The following is a 19,429-nucleotide window of genomic DNA, read 5'->3' as shown; positions in this document are numbered from 1 at the left end:
ATAGTAATTGAAATGAAATGATTCAATCTTGAATTAATTGAAAATGAACTAAAAAAGAATAAAAACAAATCAATGAAGAATATGAACAGCCATTTCATTCATCTGCCAATGAATGAAATGGTGAATTAAAAATGGACATAATTCAATGTTGATTTATTTTATTTCATCTAATGAAATTTTCACACCCAATAAGGGTGTTTTTAATAAATAATAAAAGAAATAAGAATGAAATAGAAATAAGATAAAATAAATAAACAATTTATTTGTATCATTTCATTGAATTGATTCATTATGAATAAAATGAATAAGATAATAGAAATAAGAATAATAAACAAATAAAGAAATGATAAAATACATCAACATATTTATGTTATTATTTCTTATTCTTTATTATTTTATTTTCTATTTAAACAATAACAAACAAAACATAATAAGAAAGATAACAAGAATAACACATCATAAAAAAATAATAATAATAAAATATACAACAAACAAGAATAAACAAGAAATGACAAATGATAAAAGAAGAAATAAATAAAATAACAACAAGAATAAAGAAAATAGAAATGGAAGAAATGGTGATAAAGAAAAGATAAAACTAAAATCATATAATAATATATAACATTATCATTGATTTTATCTTATTTTATTATTTTCATATTTCTATTTTATTAGTTTATATTATACATTTATCATAATCAACACAACAATTACAATATGAAAAACAGTTCCAATATACAGACAAAAATGACATTGAACAAACAAATAATGCAGAAGAGTGAATGACAATAGCATAAAAGACTATATATTTGATAAAAAGAAACGAACTAATCTATTATTTGATATGATTAACGTTGTGATATACAATATTAATTGAGACTATTTGAAGAAAAGAAATAAAATAAAGAAATAAAAAATCGAATAAAAAATAGAGAAAATAAAAGATGCCAAAATAAAACCAATAGTAGTCTTAATAAACAAATTAATAAATACATCAAGTATTATATTAAATAAATAATTGAAAATTGAAACAGAAATTGAAAATATTTAATAAATACAACCCAAGATTGTTATAAAGTAATAACTCATTGTTCATATGAGGATTTCTTCTCATCTTTTCTTCTATTTCTATTCTTCATCATTTAGTTTTTTCTATGTCATTGTTGTTATCAGTATAATCTCACGTTATCTCATAATGTTTTTCATGTTCTTCAACACTACTTTTATAATAACCACCATAGTATTTAGATTCATTTTCCATTATACGATTTTAATTGAGTCTGTATTAACTAATCCATTTATTTTAATTATAATTATTATAGTTAGTACTATGTTCATTCTTTTAACTTTTCTGATATATTTTAGTAGCTTAGAATATATATTTACATTCTTATCTCATTCTATTGTCATAACAATTATAATTACATTTTTTCTTTAAGTCTCTCACATAACTATTAATTCTTTTATGAATATTATCTTCTTGTTTCATTACAACTTTTTAACTCACTATAATGATGCTGTTTCTTTTCTATATTCTTTTTTGATTCATTTATTACCACTAACATCATCTTATTCTTTTTCTCTCTTATTATTTGTAGTGTTTCATCACATAAAATTCATATTTGATCTTCATTTCTCTCCAGATGCATTTCAATACTCTATTGTGTTTATACAAGTAATTTTTCTTTATAATAATGCAGTTCAATAATATAGTATCATTCGTGACTATTTTCTTGCATATTAGATATATTGTATATGTAATGTCATGTTAAATAGCTGGTTTTCAAACACTAATGTTTGATACTTTCAATTGAGTATATTCTTTCCTCTCTCCATTATTTTGTTCACATACATTGCATGACTTTCTCTGATCTGTCATTTTGCTTTCAAATTCATTCATTATTTCATTACATATTTTCATCTTCATTCATTTGTATAATGAGTTTAGAATATTTCTTTCATATAGCTATTGTCTTTAGTTTGTCTTGTTTCATTTTCTATTCTTCGTAAAAAGTCATATTCTCATCCATTTATTCTTCAATACTTTTCATTACATTCTTAATGTATCTTACATTCTTATTCCTTGTAGAATGAAATACTCCTAAATATTTTTATTGATGTTCCTCATATACTAATGATGCATTCTTCATACTCTGTTGTATTTCTATGTTTCATTTCTTAACTATTCAACATTTGTTGATATTCAATTCCATTTTAATATCTTTAAGAGTTTTAAGTATTTTGTGATATTCTTTTTCACATTCCTTCATTTATTTCACTTGTTACTTTCATTCTTTTTTCATTAATATCATCCAATACATTTGATATTATTTTCATTTGTAATATGAATAGTAGTGATAAGAGTTAATACCCTTGAAATATTCAACATTTCAATTGAACTTCTCCTATTTCTTATTTGTATTTACATCAAATTCATCTTTTGCACATACTTTTTATCATTTCTGTTATTACAAATTTTGTTTGAAGTGTCTTAATGCTATTTTATCTATTTCTTATTTACTGATTCATATACTTTCTTAATAATGTTGAATGAGTATAAATATCTTGTTTTGGTTGCTTCTCATGTGTTTTTTTCAATTAAATTCCATACACTTCATTCTTTATCTTCAATGCTTCCTCTTTTAACTCAATATTGGATTATGTTTAATTGATATTTTACTTCATTATTCATGTGTTGTTTTTCTATATTATTCTTGATGATTGGTGTGAACATTTTCATAATTACATTCAAACAAGTGATTTGTCAACACTTCTTTTTCTTTGATCATTTCTTGTATTTCTATCTATTCATTGAATAATGTGACTATCTTATCTCTCATATTTTCTAATATTTTTTAGTAATATAATTGAACATTATCTATTCCAAGTACTTTCCATTTTGATATTCTTATCATTTCTATTGTTTATTCTTCTTTGTGGGTTTCACAAATTCCAATTTCTATTCCAATTTCATTCATCATTTACTTGAACTTCTTGTTATTTTCACAATCTATGAGTGTCTGTCAAATACTTTCATCTATAACTCAATAGTTTCTTCATCACTTTGTCTTTCTGTTGTTTCAATTCTCTCATTTATTTTCTTTTCTATTTTCTTTCCATTCATGCTTTGTGTCTTGTTGAGGTATATTCATATTCCTTCTCATTTCAATTAGTTATTTCAATTAGTTGATTTTTTCATCACAATCTACTGTATTTTTCTTCATTTATTGTTCTTATTCTCTTTATTACTTTTATTTTCTTATACTATTCTCTAACAAGCACGTCATTCAATTTATTACCTCTACTTTGTGTTATTACTTCATATCCGCTTTTATATCAAACAAATTCAAAATGAAATTGACAGTATTAAAAGAAATAAAAGTGCTGTTATTAAAAACATGAAAGATAACATAAGACATTGATTCTATCACAACTAAACATACGATGTAGAATTACTAGAAAATTAATCACTGATGGGACTAGTCTCTGCTGAAGCAAGAATAATAGAAATTAACTCTATTAATACTTAATTAGTTTTTCTTTTTACAAAATATAGTATCAGATATTTTATTGGAACAAAAAAATAGAATTTTCTATAAATAATCAATCAAATCATTTAAAGTATTGTTACGTCTTTTACCAAAGACCCTCCCATCAATTTGATTACTTTTTTTAATTCCCCATAAGTCATAATACTCTCTTTTGGAAGTAATGTACTTAACTCACAAGATTCATTCTTTTCAGTAATAACCTTGCCAAGTGTAGTTGATGGGTTAAACATTAAAACAATAGTACTACCTTCTAAAAGATCAACAAAGAGTAAAATGTCAGTTCCAAAATATCTATTTAATTCATTTGTGAAAAGTTTTAATGGGTCGAAATCAATAACAGCAACTTCTTTCATTAATAAACTGAGAGTATTTGATGTGCATGCCTCATTATAATTAACATTTTGTTTGGTTAATAACAACTTATCTAAAATGATTTGTATTCCTCCTTTTGGTAAATGAGCAGAAAATAATGCCTTATTAAATTTAACTCCAGTTTTCAAACAGAAATTAGAATCTAACAATTTCCAACATTGTTTAGCAACTCCACAAAGATATTTCACCACTCTGATAGAAGGTGCAATAGAATTTAGATATTTGGACACTTCTGGCTGATCTTCAAAGTTGAAGACTATGCCATGAGAAGATTCTACATCAAAACTATCACCAAAATAAATGGGATAAGAGTCATTAGTAGCAAGAGTTTCAATAAAAGTTAAGAAGAATTTCTGAGGAGAATGAATTGGTTCATTAAGGAAAAAATGAATTGTCATAGCGTCAATCAAACCATCATTAAAATAATTTGAAAACATTCGAGAACTGAGCCATTTTTTTAAGAGACGAGAACTTTGAGTTAATGCAGGATATTTACCTGGAAATTGACTCATCCAGAGAGATGTTAATGGAATTCTTTGATACTTATTTATATAATCTTCCACATCATCTCCAGTACCCATTCTTAATAAAGCAAGTTCTTGTGGAACATCAAATAAAATGTTAAATATATATCCTTTATAATACAATTCAAATCTATTTGGAAATACCTTTCCAAGAATGCTTTGTGCTCTTAACAACTCTTTAATTTTAATACTGAAAGCCGATTTCATTAATTTAATACCATGAAGCTCATCTGGCCATTTATTTGAATCTTCAAATTTAATGATTAAAGGAATAGAATCAATGTGCATGTATTGATGAATTTTATTATAATCCTTTATTCTTTGAGGAATTGAATATGAAGTATAACGAGTATAACTACCAAATGATTTAACTGTATTAATTGATAATGGTAAGTTTAAGTCTTTAATTAAATTTGATAGTTCACTTATACATTCAATAACTTCAAGACATTGACTAAAAGGAGGAAGTGCACTAGTGATACTAGTTAAATTTGAAACAAGTTGATTTTCATTTACATTAAAATGTTTTGTTATTAATAATTTAATAAAGTATTCATTACAAGAATAAGTTTCCATCCACAAACGTTCAGAAGGAACAACATATAATAATCTTCCATCTCTAAATCTTCTTAATTCACAAGATTCACCCCAATAATATCTAAATTTATCAACAGCTTCAATGTCTGTAGGTGTTGGACCTAAAATAAGTTGTTTAAAACAAGTTGATTCAGTAAATTTGAAAACCAAAACAATGTCATTTGACTTAGTATTAATTGAATGAAAAAGTGATAAGTCAGTAATAATATTAACAGAATCTATTCTTTCTTCTAATGCCTCACATAAAATCTTTTGTATTTTTGTTAATGTCTCTTGACTAAATTCTTCAGAACTAATCCATCTTATTGCTAAATCATATTGAGTAATATCACTTGGATCATATTGAGTATCAACTAATTCATCATCACTACTACTAGTTGATTCATCTTTTATTTCAGTCTTAACATTCATTTCTTAAGATGTATTAAAAATTTGAATAAAGTTTTCATTTCAATTTTTCAACCCTAAAAAACCCTGTTTCAAAAACGAGAATAACAAAAATATGAAATTAATCAATCAAATGTTTTCTTTAATCTAACTTTGTTCCTCTATTTCTCTTTGCTTTTTGTTGCAACTTCTTTTTCTCTCTTTTTGTTAATAATTTTAAATCAGTAGATGGTTCTACAACACCACTTCCAATTAATCCTAATTGTTTTAATGCATCAACATTTTGATCAATATGTTGAGCTTCTTTTCTAAGTTCATCACGTGTTTGTGCAACTTTACTAGGCTTCTTAATTTCTTTTTCTTTTTTATTTTGCTTTGATTTTGACTCTTTTGCTTTCCCTCCCTTTGGCATGTGATTGATATGAAAAAATTTTAACTTTTATTTTTTTTTCAAAAACAATAAACCCTTTTTGTTATTCTTTTTTGTTAGAGTTTTGAGTTTTCTAAAGAAGTAAAACTGTAAATTCAAATAATCTAAAAAAAAAAGATTAAATGTAAAAATAGTAAGGAAGAGTGTAGAAGGTATTATTTATATTTAAGTTTCAAAGAATCAATCTAAAAAATCATTACAGTATTAAAAAAGATGGTTGGACTTTCTAAAGCTGATGTTAGAAGAACTTTTAAGACTTATGCTATGGGAAAAAATGTTATTACCGTTGATGATGCATATGAAATGTTTAGAGATATGGATGATGGGTTTAAAAAAACAATTGATGAATTCAAAGTTGATTTTGAACAATTTGATGAAAATAAGGACGAAGTTTTAGATGTTGAAGAGGTATGGAAACTCTATAAACACTATTATCCAGATGAAGAATACTAATAATACTTCATCACATAAAGTCATTTTGTTTACTCAATTTTTTGTGATTTTATGTTATTTTATTTATTTTAGAAAAAAATAAACTTATTCATAAGAAAGAAGTAAGTTTAAAATTTTTATGAAAATCATTTTTATTAGTATAATTTTTAAATAGTTTAGATTTATTATAAATATATTAATAAATAAAATATTATAGAAAAAGACAAAAAGATGTAAAAAAAAAAGAAAAAAAAAAGACATAAAAAAAAAAACCAAGAAAAAAGAGACGAAAAAAGATAAGAAATAAAGATTCTATCTGATTGTATGAGGATTTTCAGATCTAACTAAATTTATCTTGTTTAAGGATGAAACAGATACACATTAAATCATCCAGTAAAATTAATGAAGAAAAGAGTAGTGATCATAAACGAAAAAATAAAAACCTTGAAGAATTAACAGTACGTTTGAAGCAAGAATTTAATGTATGTTTTATTAAATAATGTATCATTTACAATCATAAATAAAAATAATAAAAGCTAACTAATAGAAATATGACCTTGAAAGACGTGGTTTTCTTGATACAATTGAAATAAAAAAATTTATTAAAAACGAATTTGGTGTTGACGTAACTGACATGACAATAAAAGAATTAGTTCATGAAAGAACAATGGGAGAAGAGTCATGCCATATTAGTCTAAAGAATTTTTGTGGTTTTAAAAAATTAGTAGAAACAAATAAAGAAGAAATAATAAAGAATCAACTAAAACCATTTTCAATTGAACAACATGTTAATGCATCATTATTTCTTTATAAATTAACAATTGTTCAAAATAATCCAATTGAAATTAAAGGAATCACTGGCTTTCAAAAAAGATTTATTCAGTCATTGGAAAGAAGTAAATGTTATTTACTTAAACCAAGAAAATCATTTAAGAAAAATATTCCGCAAGAATATTTTTCTTCTCCTCAATTTGATGAAATTTGTTCAGACTTTCAATTAAGAAAACAACGTTTAACAACATATTCACAACCTATTCCATTTGAATTTAAAACAATTCATTTATTTGAATGTTTTAATCCAACATTACAAATAAATGATAGTATGAATACTTATATAGCTCAACAACCTCATGTATTAAAACAAATGATATCAATTAATATAGAAAGTATTACATTTAATATTGGATTATTTGAACCTTTAATTATTTCATTATCAATATATAATTATAAAACACGAGAAAAACAAACAGAAAATGTTTATACCTTTATTACAAATGGAGAATTAAGAAAAGACTTATTTTTATTTGAATTAGAAAAGATAGAAAAGAATGAATATTATTTAGTCATTCAAGTATTTCGAAAAGACGATGGGAATAGTCTAATTGGAGTATTGTATAGTGAAGGAATTGATGAAAATGATTCTAAAAAAAGTAAACGACAGTTAGAGGCAATAGAAAAAATTAAAAAGAAAGAAGATGAATCAATTAATATGATGTCATTACAACAAATTGCAATTGGTTCAGTTCGTATTGTATCCATAACTCAAAAAACACATTTAACTGATTTAAAATTTTTTTCAGTTAAACTACAAGAAGAAACAGATGTATTTAAATTTGTTAAAACACCTCCAAATAATGAAGTTCCTGGGAAATGGAGTGTATGTTGGGATCTTATTAATAAACCTGATATTAATAATCCATTGTCAGAGTTTCGAATTATTGAGGCAACACAAATTAAAGAGTTATATAATGAGACACAAGAAAGTGTTACACCAAGAAGTGGAAAACATCAACGAATGAGAAGTACTAGGAGTAGATTATTTAATAATAATGATTCACCATCTACAGTTACTTGTCAAATAAAAACTAGTGAGAAGCAGTCATTATTTAGAGTTCAAAATATGTCACCGTCTCATGTATTTAGAAGTGAGACAACAATCAGTAATTCATTATATCTAACTCTTATTGACTTATTATTGTCACGTGAACGAAAAATTACAGGAACAATTGAAATATCATTGCAACAAACTATTGGAGGTGAACCACTTAACGCTTTACTTATTCCAAATTATTCAATTGTTCCAGAAAAAAAAATTGTATTTTCTTTCAAAGGAAATGATAAAATAATTCCAATTATGAAAGAAATTAGGATAGAATTACCTAAACCACCTCAAACAAATTTATTCATTTTTATAAGAATGTCTGATAATACTGATAGTGTTGCATTTATTCCATTATTTTCAAAGAATGGAGGTATTATGGATAGTGGAATTGAACAACGAATTGCAATATACAAAGGAAGTGGTGACAAATTTTTAAATGATGCTTTTAATGGAAAAGGGGCATCTAAAAGAACATTAGTAATAAAATTAAATTCTGTAGCTACATTTTATCCAAGACTTCATATTATTCATTCTTTTATTAATTCAGACAATAAAGAAACAATAATTGAAGCAATTAAAACTGTAAAAAATATGGATGCTAAAGTTATAGCACCATATCTTAATACTATTTTAGATAGAATGTTTGAAATGATTGAGTTTGTCGAGTTGTATAATTTTAATCCAATTCTTCAACAATTCTTCACTGAAGATGAAATTCGACCTGTTATTTTAGTGGATTATGTAAATGACCATTTCTCCCCCAAAGAACTTAATTCTAATTTCAAATTATTACCTAAATTAATACTCGTAGATGTCATTAATAGTTTTAATAACTTTGAAGAATCAGAATATAACAAATTTAAATTAACATTCTTTTTCTTTCAATGCTTTATTAAATCTTGTGTAGTTGCAGATAAAGAAATTAAAGAAATAGAGAATATAGAAAAGTTACTTCAAAGATTATTAGGATTAATTGTATTTAGAATAGACATTCATATATCAAAAAGAGATATTAGAGGTGTATTTGAATTAAATTTAAATGTTGCTGAATTATTCAGAGATCTTTTTAGTGTAATGAATAAAGATTTTGTATGTCAAACAATTTCATATTATTATAATTTACTTTGTGAACGAAATGCAATAAAATTAGATAAACAAATGGATTTATCATTTTCTACAGTATATGAAATTATGAGACTAGATTTTTTATGTGTAATACGAGATTATCCATTGATGATAGAAATTAATTGTCCTTCTATTCATAACAATGATATTACTACATTAAATGATACATTTTGTCAAAGCAAATTTCTTGCTACTTTCTTCGTTTACAGTATAACTCATTTAATATTTTATCATAAAAATGATATTAGAATAATGGCTTCATTGTGTTTATTAGAACTTATTCAAAAATTTGATATTGGTGTTGCTTATCAAGAATATAGAAGTGTTGCAGCAGAAGAATTTTCATCACTTATATCATTAATGATAGATGAGTTTGATGTTATTAAAGAGTGGTCATACGAAGTATTTTTTAACACAAATGGAACTTCAAACCCCAATCAGTTATTTGCTCTCAGAGCATTATTTCTTTGTTTTTTCTATATCATCAATGAAGTATCAGATGAATTTAGACAAACTTATATTAGAACTATTACACCATTTACTGTAAATCGTTTATTACAACTATTTTATATAGGCCAAAATTTATTTAAACCAATGGACCATCACATGCAAGGAACACAAGGATTATATGATTTTTTAAGAAACAAATTGGTTATTCAGTTAATGAAATTTTTTGAACGAGAATTACTTACTATTCGATCTCTTTATACTTTTAATACAAGTTGTGCTATTTTCATTCAAAAACCACGAGGGATGACTATAACATCTAAAGACGAAAGTTTAGAATCAGATAAAAAAAGAAAGAAAAGGCATAACACAACAAAAGAAACATCTACACCAGTTCTTCCTAGTGGCTCACTGCCTGTTATTACTCCTTTTCAAAAACGACTTTCTTCTCAAAACTCAACACAACCTCAATTACAAACCAAAGAAATATCTTCTGTAACACAAGAAAAACATGATGAAGTTCCTAAGAAAAAGAGAAGAAGAAAATTTTCTTTATTTGCTTTCAGTGACAAGAAAAGCCAAGAAGAAGAAATTGAAGAAAAGCAACAAAACACCATTGATAACCTAAATGAACAAGAAAAGAAAGAGCCTAATAAAGTATTATTAAAAGATGAGCCAAACCAACCCTCTCACGAGATTACTCCAACTACTGTCAAAGAAGAAGAAGAAAAAGAATCTCATATCAAAGAAGTGTCATCAGATAAACACCATCCTGAATATTTTTATGGATCTAGAATTAATAGAAAAAGTACTTCATTACCTAGACTAAATATCAGAAGTTCAACCGTTGTTGACAGACCAAAAAATATTGGATTTGAAGCTGCTAAAGAAATATATGGACCAACGGATGATGTATGTCCACAACCAGTCAATAGAAATGTGCAAATAACGCAAGAAACAAAAATTCAAGAAGGTGTCAGTTCAACAAAAAAAAGGACGCTACCAAATAATGGGAATAAACCATTATTACAACGGTTTGAAAGTGCACCAAAACTACAACTTGATGAGTCTGTTTCCCCACCAAAAACAAATACAAAAAGGTTATCAAGCCAAAAAAATAATGTTTTGTTCAAATCAGCTGATTTAGATATTGCTGATATATTACTTGAAACTTCACAAGAAAATACAATCCCTTGCTATAAACAATCGTCTTCAGAGTCTCAACACAGAAGCCCTTGTTTAGCATTAAATGAAAATAATGACTCATTAGGAAAAACACTTTCTTCAAGAAAAAGTAATAATGAAATTATGTTAGAATGTAGTGAAGACACTCCAACTTCAGAGTTAGCTAAAACAGCTAGGGCATTGAGTTCAAATCAAAATCCTGAATTAATGTACAAACCTAAAGTTATTCGAAGAAGGAAAGGTAGTTTTTCTCGACCACATGAAGACGGAATAACAAAACTAAAGACTGGATTGATGAAATCACAATGCACTAGTGATAGTTCATCACCACTGATAACTAATACCTGTACTACAGAATCACAACCATACGAAAGTCCGATATATAGTGATGAGTTAAAGATTACTATAACACCTGGAAATGAGTCTAATACAAACAGAGGTGTGAGTGAAAATAAATCACATAATAACGCCAAACTAAAACAACTTAAAGTACCAAAACTTGAAATGAAAAAAATCCAAAAAGAAGAGTCTGGGTTGAAAATAAGTCAACTAGAACATCCTGACTTTGTTATTAATGAGCCACAGTCAAGTGCTCGTTTAAGGACTTCAACTGCTATACAAATATCACAACCATTAAATCGAATGATTAAACAAAATAGTTTGATTCAGTCATTGGAAGAAGGAGACAAGAAAAATGGGAGATTGCCTGCTATTGAATTTATGTTTGGACTACCTTTAGAAACACCAAGAAATAAACAAAGAAGACAAACAGAAGGAGATACTATTAAAACACCAAGAGGTATGGAAGAATCATTTATAACTGAAAAGACTGGAATCAATAATGAAAAAGTATTAAATGTTTATTTGTATGGAATGATTAACACTATTGTATCTAAAGCATCAACATTATGTTTTTTGTATCATGACCAAAATGAAGATATTCGTAAAATGACAGGGAAAATATTTGGAGAATTGTCATTAGCATTAAATAATAATGCATTAGTTTCTGATTTATCATTTTTTGGTCTTGAGAAGTTTATTCGAGTTTGTGGAGATGAAGTTGTACCTTTAATTTCACCAATAATCCAAGCTTTAATGCGAATTGTTTTAGGAGTTCATGAATGTGTTGCTCCAAGAGCAGCGGAAATTATATGGTTGTTATGTTTTATGAATTATGTTTCTAAGCAAAGTGTATCAACTACAAGAGATGCAATGATTACTTATTTGTTTCATGGGAAAAGTGATTTCCAACGACTACCAAATTTAGTATATTTTCTTCAAAGCGTTCCTTTTGTTCGGTTACAATCAATGTTTGATATGTTAGTACAACAAAGAAATAGTTCAGCATTAGAGATGGTTAAAAGTAATCAATTATGTCTAGAAGTTCAAACAATTGATACTGCTATATTTGAAGGACATGCAGAAGATTGTGTTGTATTCTTTAATGAGATTTTAGAAAAAAGAATAGAATTATTAAATGAAATCAAACATATGGAAGGTTCAGTCATTGGCAGAGAAACAGAAATACAATTAAGTATTGTGTTATTATTATTTAAAACAATGAAATTAAAAGAAGAACAAATTGATACTATTGAAGCAATTACCATTAAATTTTATTCTGAACAAGAAGAAATTATGAAACAATTAAAACGTATGAAATCATTGTTTGAATGTTATATGGATCTTCATAATTCAATAAAAAGAAATTGTAAAAATTCTACAGAACGAGTTGGAGCTTTAAGGGAACAATGTAGTAAATGTAAAGAAATTGTAACAAATTTCTTTAAACATCTAGTAAATAGTATTAATGATGTAACATCTGAAAATATTAGAAAAGGTGCGTCATATTTAAATCAATATCAACAAAGTTTTGATGAACTCGTATCGTTTGGAGTGGATTGTAATCCATTATTCCCAGTAACTCCAGATGAACTTTCTGATATTTTTCAAATGTACAAAACACTAAACACACAAAAGTTCCATTCTAAAAAAAGGTCATTACCTGAAATGACTAATGAAAGTAAAGTTGTAAGAATAAAGAGTCTAAGAGAGATGTCAATACAATTTAGTAATTTATATTCGTTCTTGAGGAATGAACCAAAAACTCCACGATTAACCCCAAGAAAAACAGGTGATACAAGGTCAGTTTCTACTATAACTCCAAAAAAGAAACGAATGTCTGGAGATACTCCTCGTATATTAAAAAGAACATCAACAATTGTAACTCCAGTTTCTGTAAAATTTTCTGGTAGTTATGTTCTTCCTGATAATCAATTTTCATTTGAACATAATCAATTAATATATAAAATGATGCCTGAGTTAAGTAGTTGCATTGAATCAAATAATGAAAGTCTTAAATTAATGAAAAATAACGAGAAAGCCCAAGACTTGTTAACGAAGATAGTTGAACTATTATATATTTCAGAAAAAGCATCATCAAAAATTAATGAGTCTGATAAAAATCATGAAGAAAATAAAATGTTAATGGAGAAATTATATGGTGTGTTTGAGTGGGCATACTCTGCTCAAATATTATTATCTTTTGAACCACCTGAACCAAATGATTATCTTAGTATATTTGTTGGAATGTTAAATATTATTGAACAAAATAAAGAAAAACAAATAAAAGCGTATCATGAATTACAAAAAACTGTCTTTAAAACTCCCCAACAAATAGAATTAATGGAAAAGATCAATAAAATTATTGCTGCTATACCTCATCAAAAAATTATTAAAACAGTAAGAGATTTGAGAAAAAGATGTTCTTTGGAAGAACAACGTGAAACTCAAAGAAAAGAATATGCTAAATGTTATGATGAATTTATATCATTATCTCGACAATGTTTATTAACAACTCAACGGAGTGAATTTAAAGCATTTAATAAAGCAAAAGAAGCATATCATTTCTTAAGTAAAATGAGTTGTGGGTCAATAATTGGAATTAATAGATATGTTCATTACATTGGAATGGAAGAAAGTTTAGAAACATTATATCAAAAATTAATAAAGAAGGGATTAAGTAAATGTGATTCTAAAACAGAATTATCAAACCTTACAAGTATATCATTTAGATTAACTGATATTTCTGCAATGTTACGAACACCAATTTATATTACAAGTTGTAATTCTTCATCTAATTTAATTGAGTCTATTCATGCTGTAGGAAATGAAATATTTTCTGTGTCATTAGAACTTCAGGGATTACTTAGTCTTAAAGGAAAATATCAAATAGATGAATTAACAGAAAGATACTATGCATTATGTGTTAAATATCGTTCAAGTCCGTTATTACATTTGTCATGGTTAAATAACATTATTGAAAAAGAGATTGAATTTGGATATTATCTAGAAGCAGGAATTTGTGAAATTCAAGCTGTTTATTACATTTATAGAGTTACAAAAGGAAATGATATAGGTATATTAAATGTTAATCACTTAGCAAGTATTTGTTCTGATTTTTTGATTGACCGAACTGACATCAATGAAGTTCCATTAGAATTTACGAAAGAATTATTATTAGCACATGCATATCATGCTATTGAATTATTTAGAAAAGCTAAAATGACATGGTTTGGAGTAGAAGTATGTTTAATGTTAAAAGAGTTTTTTGAAAATAATAATATGCTTGATGAATTAGCTACAATACACCAACAAATGGCAGAATTTTTCTTAGGTTATGCTAATGGGAGTTCTATTGATTATAAATTTTATCTTGTTCAGATTGGAGAGTCACAATTTGTTTATGCTTCTCCATGTGATAAACAAGAATTTAAAGAAATGTATTTAAAAATGTGTGAAACTATTGGGTATGATATTGTTGAACCACAACAAGTTTATCCAATAATAAATGAAGAAGTTCAAACTGTTCCTGTTCCTCAAATTACTACTGCTAATAAATTTACTTACGAAATTTTTGAAGGAGACTCAGATAAAATGATGGATATTATTGCTGTTAAAGGTATTTATAAAACTCAAAGTTCATTACCAAGTGGGTTAAGAAGATCGATTGTAGTTGAACAATATGATGAAGTATTAACACCAGTGAGATATTCTATTGAAGTAGTAGAAAGAATGATTGAATCACTTTCATTTTATGTATGTGAATGTGAAAAAAATGGAACTAGTTCTTTAAAAGCAATAAAAGAAATGAGAGAATACATGACACAAAACATCATTAATGAAGAGAGTTTTAGTGTGTTAAGTATTATCAAAAATTTCTTCCCTGGTGGAGAGGATGATGATACAGAAGGAATACAATTATTACAAAGAAATTTACAAAGACTAAGGTCATGTTGTGACAAAGCTTATTCAACATACCAATTATTGTCACAGGAAATGGATAAAATACAAACTTCATTCAGAAAGAAATATATGATATTTAGTTATCAATTTGCTGACTTTATAACTAATTTCGAAGATATGGATTTATATTAAAATTAATTTATGTATTTGTTGAAAATAAAAATTAGGTTGTTTTTTAATTTGATCAAATAACAATTCATTTAATGTATTGCTTCTTTGTGAGATAGTCAATAACAATATTTGCACATTGATCAACAGACTTACCAGCAGTATTCAAATAAATTTCTGGGTTTAATGGAGCTTCATAAGGGTCATCAATTCCTGTAAATCCTTTAATAATACCAGCACGTGCTTTTGCGTAAAGACCCTTTCTATCTCTTTCTTCACAAACTGAAATTGGAGTAGCGTTATGAATTTCAACAAAGTTACCATATTGAGATACCATCTTTCTAACTTCATCTCTAATTTCACGATATGGTGCAATTGGGGCACAAACAACAATAGCACCAGAACGAGCTAATAAACTTGCAACAAATCCAATTCTTAAGATATTGATATTACGATGTGCTTTGCTAAATCCAAGTTCTGAAGATAAATTAGTTCTTACAATATCTCCATCAAGAAGATAAATTGGTCTATTTGTGTGTTGTTTTAATCGTTCAATTACAGCATTTGAAACTACACTCTTTCCAGACCCACTTAAACCAGTAAAGAAACAGACTAATCCTTGTTTATCAGTTGGTGGATAAATTTCACTAAAAGTATCCAAATCTTCTTTAGATAATAATTCATTTGGAGCAGTTCCATCACGAATAGAATTAATTAATTGAGATGATGACATCTTATCAAAATAAGATGGAGTAGCTGAAACAACTGGTTTAATACCAATTGTTTTCAAAGAAGTTGAAACCTCTTTTGGAGAACATTGTGGAACGAGATAATGACTAAATCCTCTATTTTTAGCAATAATTCCTCTTAAAATAACATCTTCTGACTTAATAGAATCATGTGGGTGAGAAGTAACAGTAATGTCTTTGAAATATTTTTGAGTAGTTTTAACTAATGGATGAGGTGCTGGAATATTGAGAACATTAATATCAATATGTGGTTTAACTCCATCTTTTTCTAAAGACTTTAATTGGTCAATAGATGGTTTAAGTAAAGGAGAAGCGATACCATGGAAAATAGATGGGTTTGTTGGTTTATTAATTTTTCTTAATTCAGTATAATCGTAATGAGGTGGTGGTTCAACAAATTCTAATTTACCAGTAATTCCCATAGTAGCATTTCTTCTTTTATTAGAAATTCCTTGTGGTAATTCAAAAACTTCACTTGGTGTTAACAAACCAAGTAAAGTACCTTCTGGACCTCTCAATGCAAGTTTTTTAGCTTTTTCTATTTTTTTTATTTCTTGTTTAGTTAAAGTTAAAACAACTGGTTTAGGAAATATAGTACCATTAGACATATGTCCTGTACTTATTACTTGTTGAACATCTTTTAAAGACATATATGTATTAACTGGTGCATATCCATTAACCATCATTTGCTCAAAATCTCCCATATCATGAGAATTAAGAGTAATATCAGGATAGTTGAATTTAGCAGCTTCAGCAATCTTAGCAGTAGCCATTTTATTCTTTCTTGAACTTAAAATTTTTTCAATAAAAACCCTTCAAGATTTTTCCAATTATTTTATAAAAGGTGCATAAAATGAATTTTATTTTATTCACTTTTTGAACAATTCTATTTTTATTAATTTTTAATGATTTTTGCTTTATAAAACGAATAATCATTTTTTTATCTCGTATCTAAAAACTCAAAAATAATATTAGAATAAGTCTTAATGGAAAATGAAAAAACTCCATTAATTATTGCTAGTTTTTCATTATTTTTTTTCATAGGAATATTCATTATTCATCTGACTTTAGTACCAACAAAAGGAAGTTTTCAAATCAAATTAAATATGAATCCAATCCTTTCTCATGAAAAGAATATTAAGGATAATACTCTTAGACTCGAAGAAGAATTAAAAAATAAATTTGAGGAAGAAAGAAAGAAAAACGCTGAGGTTTATAAAAAAAATGGTTTTGAAGTATTTGGAAATGTTAAATATAAAAAAGTTGACATTATTACAAATGAATTTTGTCCTAATGGTATTGATGCTGTTTGGTTATGGGTTAATGGAAGTGATCCTGTTTTCCATAAAGCTCTTGAGGAAAATGGTCAAAGGGGTGGAGATGGGAGATACAGAGATTACAATACATTACAATACTCTATACGTTCTGTATATAATTTTGCACCATATATTAAGAATTATTATATTGTTACAATGGGACAAATTCCTGATTTCTTAAATACTTCATCTCTTACTTTTAGAGACTACAAATTACGAATAGTTGACCATAAAGAAATATTCCCTAATAATAAAGATTTGCCAGTATTTAACTCAAACGCACTAGAAGTATCAATTCATAATATCAAAAATTTATCATCATGTTTTCTTTATTTAAATGATGATATGTTATTAGGCAAAAAATTAGATATAAGACATTTCTTCAATGATTATGGATTATTAAACATCTATTATAATGGATGGAGTGCTCCAGAAGAAGAACAAGCAAAAAAGAATAGTTGGCATAAAAGTGTTTCATTTTCTAACAAATTGGTCAATGATAAATTTCACAATGGAGAAGTTGTTAAACATCCATATGTTAGTCATCATTGTTATTTCTTCAAAACTGATACATTAAAAGAAATGGAGTCTGTTTGGCCTTATCAATTTGCCAAAACACGAACCCACAAATTTAGAGAAGCCAATGACTTAGCAATTCCATTTTTACATGGAGCGTTCACTGCAGAAACTGGAAAAGGAATATATATACCAGAAAGAAATTATTACTATGGCTCATTCACATCAGATAGAATAAATAACTTGAAAGTGTATAAAGATATTCAAAAAAGTCATCCTCAATGTATTTGTTTAAATGATGGATTTTCTGGAAATGATAATATTTTTAAGTCAGAGACTGAAAAATTGAATGAATTTTTAAATCAATATTATTCAGAGCCTTCTCCATTCGAAAAGAATGCATTTGATTTAAGTTAAGATGTATTTATGCATGTTTTATGTCTTGTTTTTATTAATTTTTTTTATTCTGAAAAAGAAAAGAACTTAAAACAAATAAGATGGTGATAAATCCACTGTGTTGTACTTCATGTATTTCTATTTGCTTTGTAGTTGTATTAGTAGTAGCTAATTTTGGAATAATGATGCAAGGAACAAACAAGTTTAGTATCATTGATAGAAGAGTTAAAGCTAGCGTCAAGTATTTTGATGTTCCAGCGATTAAAAATAAGGCATGTCCTAATGGTATTGATGCTGTTTGGTTATGGGTTAATGGAAGTGATCCTGTTTTCCGTAAGGCTCTTGAGGAAAATGGAAGAAAAGGAGGTGCAGGAAGATATAGAGATTACAATACATTACAATACTCTATACGTTCTGTATATAATTTTGCACCATATATTAAGAATTATTATATTGTTACAATGGGACAAATTCCTGATTTCTTAAATACTTCATCTCTTACTTTTAGAGACTACAAATTACGAATAGTTGACCATAAAGAAATATTCCCTAATAATAAAGATTTGCCAGTATTTAACTCAAACGCACTAGAAGTATCAATTCATAATATCAAAAATTTATCATCATGTTTTCTTTATTTAAATGATGATATGTTATTAGGCAAAAAATTAGATATAAGACATTTCTTCAATGATTATGGATTATTAAACATCTATTATAATGGATGGAGTGCTCCAGAAGAAGAACAAGCAAAAAAGAATAGTTGGCATAAAAGTGTTTCATTTTCTAACAAATTGGTCAATGATAAATTTCACAATGGAGAAGTTGTTAAACATCCATATGTTAGTCATCATTGTTATTTCTTCAAAACTGATACATTAAAAGAAATGGAGTCTGTTTGGCCTTATCAATTTGCCAAAACACGAACCCACAAATTTAGAGAAGCCAATGACTTAGCAATTCCATTTTTACATGGAGCGTTCACTGCAGAAACTGGAAAAGGAATATATATACCAGAAAGAAATTATTACTATGGCTCATTCACATCAGATAGAATAAATAACTTGAAAGTGTATAAAGATATTCAAAAAGTCATCCTCAATGTATTTG

At 26.7% G+C, this 19,429-nt stretch overlaps 5 protein-coding genes across 5 annotated transcripts in view, besides 5 other annotated features; 3 read left to right on the top strand and 2 right to left on the bottom strand.

The window, feature by feature from the left end:
• Positions 1-715: 715 nt before the first annotated feature.
• Positions 716-1,044: a repeat region.
• Positions 1,045-1,379: 335 nt separating this feature from the next.
• Positions 1,380-1,547: a repeat region.
• A 470-nt stretch (positions 1,548-2,017) lies between these two features.
• Positions 2,018-2,292: a repeat region.
• Positions 2,281-2,784: a repeat region.
• A 559-nt stretch (positions 2,785-3,343) lies between these two features.
• Positions 3,344-3,546: a repeat region.
• A 70-nt stretch (positions 3,547-3,616) lies between these two features.
• On the bottom strand, positions 3,617-5,455 carry EHI_179100 (uncharacterized protein; the record flags this gene model as incomplete). The annotated part of the gene is made up of 1 exon (XM_651183.1): positions 3,617-5,455. The coding sequence occupies one exon, from the start codon at positions 5,453-5,455 to the stop codon at positions 3,617-3,619; it is 1,839 nt and encodes a 612-aa protein (XP_656275.1).
• A 1,203-nt stretch (positions 5,456-6,658) lies between these two features.
• On the top strand, positions 6,659-15,366 carry EHI_179090 (uncharacterized protein; the record flags this gene model as incomplete). The annotated part of the gene is made up of 2 exons (XM_001913410.1): positions 6,659-6,775; positions 6,841-15,366. 2 exons carry the CDS (start codon positions 6,659-6,661, stop codon positions 15,364-15,366), a joined length of 8,643 nt encoding a protein of 2,880 aa, XP_001913445.1.
• Positions 15,367-15,430: 64 nt separating this feature from the next.
• Positions 15,431-16,864, bottom strand: EHI_179080 (sulfate adenylyltransferase, putative; the record flags this gene model as incomplete). The annotated part of the gene is made up of 1 exon (XM_651186.1): positions 15,431-16,864. The coding sequence occupies one exon, from the start codon at positions 16,862-16,864 to the stop codon at positions 15,431-15,433; it is 1,434 nt and encodes a 477-aa protein (XP_656278.1).
• A 213-nt stretch (positions 16,865-17,077) lies between these two features.
• Positions 17,078-18,340, top strand: EHI_179070 (uncharacterized protein; the record flags this gene model as incomplete). The annotated part of the gene is made up of 1 exon (XM_001913409.1): positions 17,078-18,340. The coding sequence occupies one exon, from the start codon at positions 17,078-17,080 to the stop codon at positions 18,338-18,340; it is 1,263 nt and encodes a 420-aa protein (XP_001913444.1).
• Positions 18,341-18,504: 164 nt separating this feature from the next.
• The window catches only part of EHI_179060 (uncharacterized protein), a gene marked incomplete at both ends in the record, with an annotated part of 2,203 nt that continues 1,278 nt past the window's right edge, over positions 18,505-19,429 (top strand). The window contains one exon of the mRNA XM_651187.2: positions 18,505-19,422. Within this exon, the coding sequence (XP_656279.2) occupies positions 18,505-19,422 (918 nt within the window). The remainder of the gene's footprint in view (positions 19,423-19,429) is intronic.

Source organism: Entamoeba histolytica, genomic scaffold (assembly GCF_000208925.1).
Source record: "Entamoeba histolytica HM-1:IMSS scf_1104750518997 genomic scaffold, whole genome shotgun sequence".
Lineage (NCBI taxonomy): Eukaryota > Evosea > Mastigamoebida > Endamoebidae > Entamoeba > Entamoeba histolytica.
Note: the sequence above shows the minus strand (reverse complement) of the source record. Positions and strands in the feature narration are given on the sequence as shown.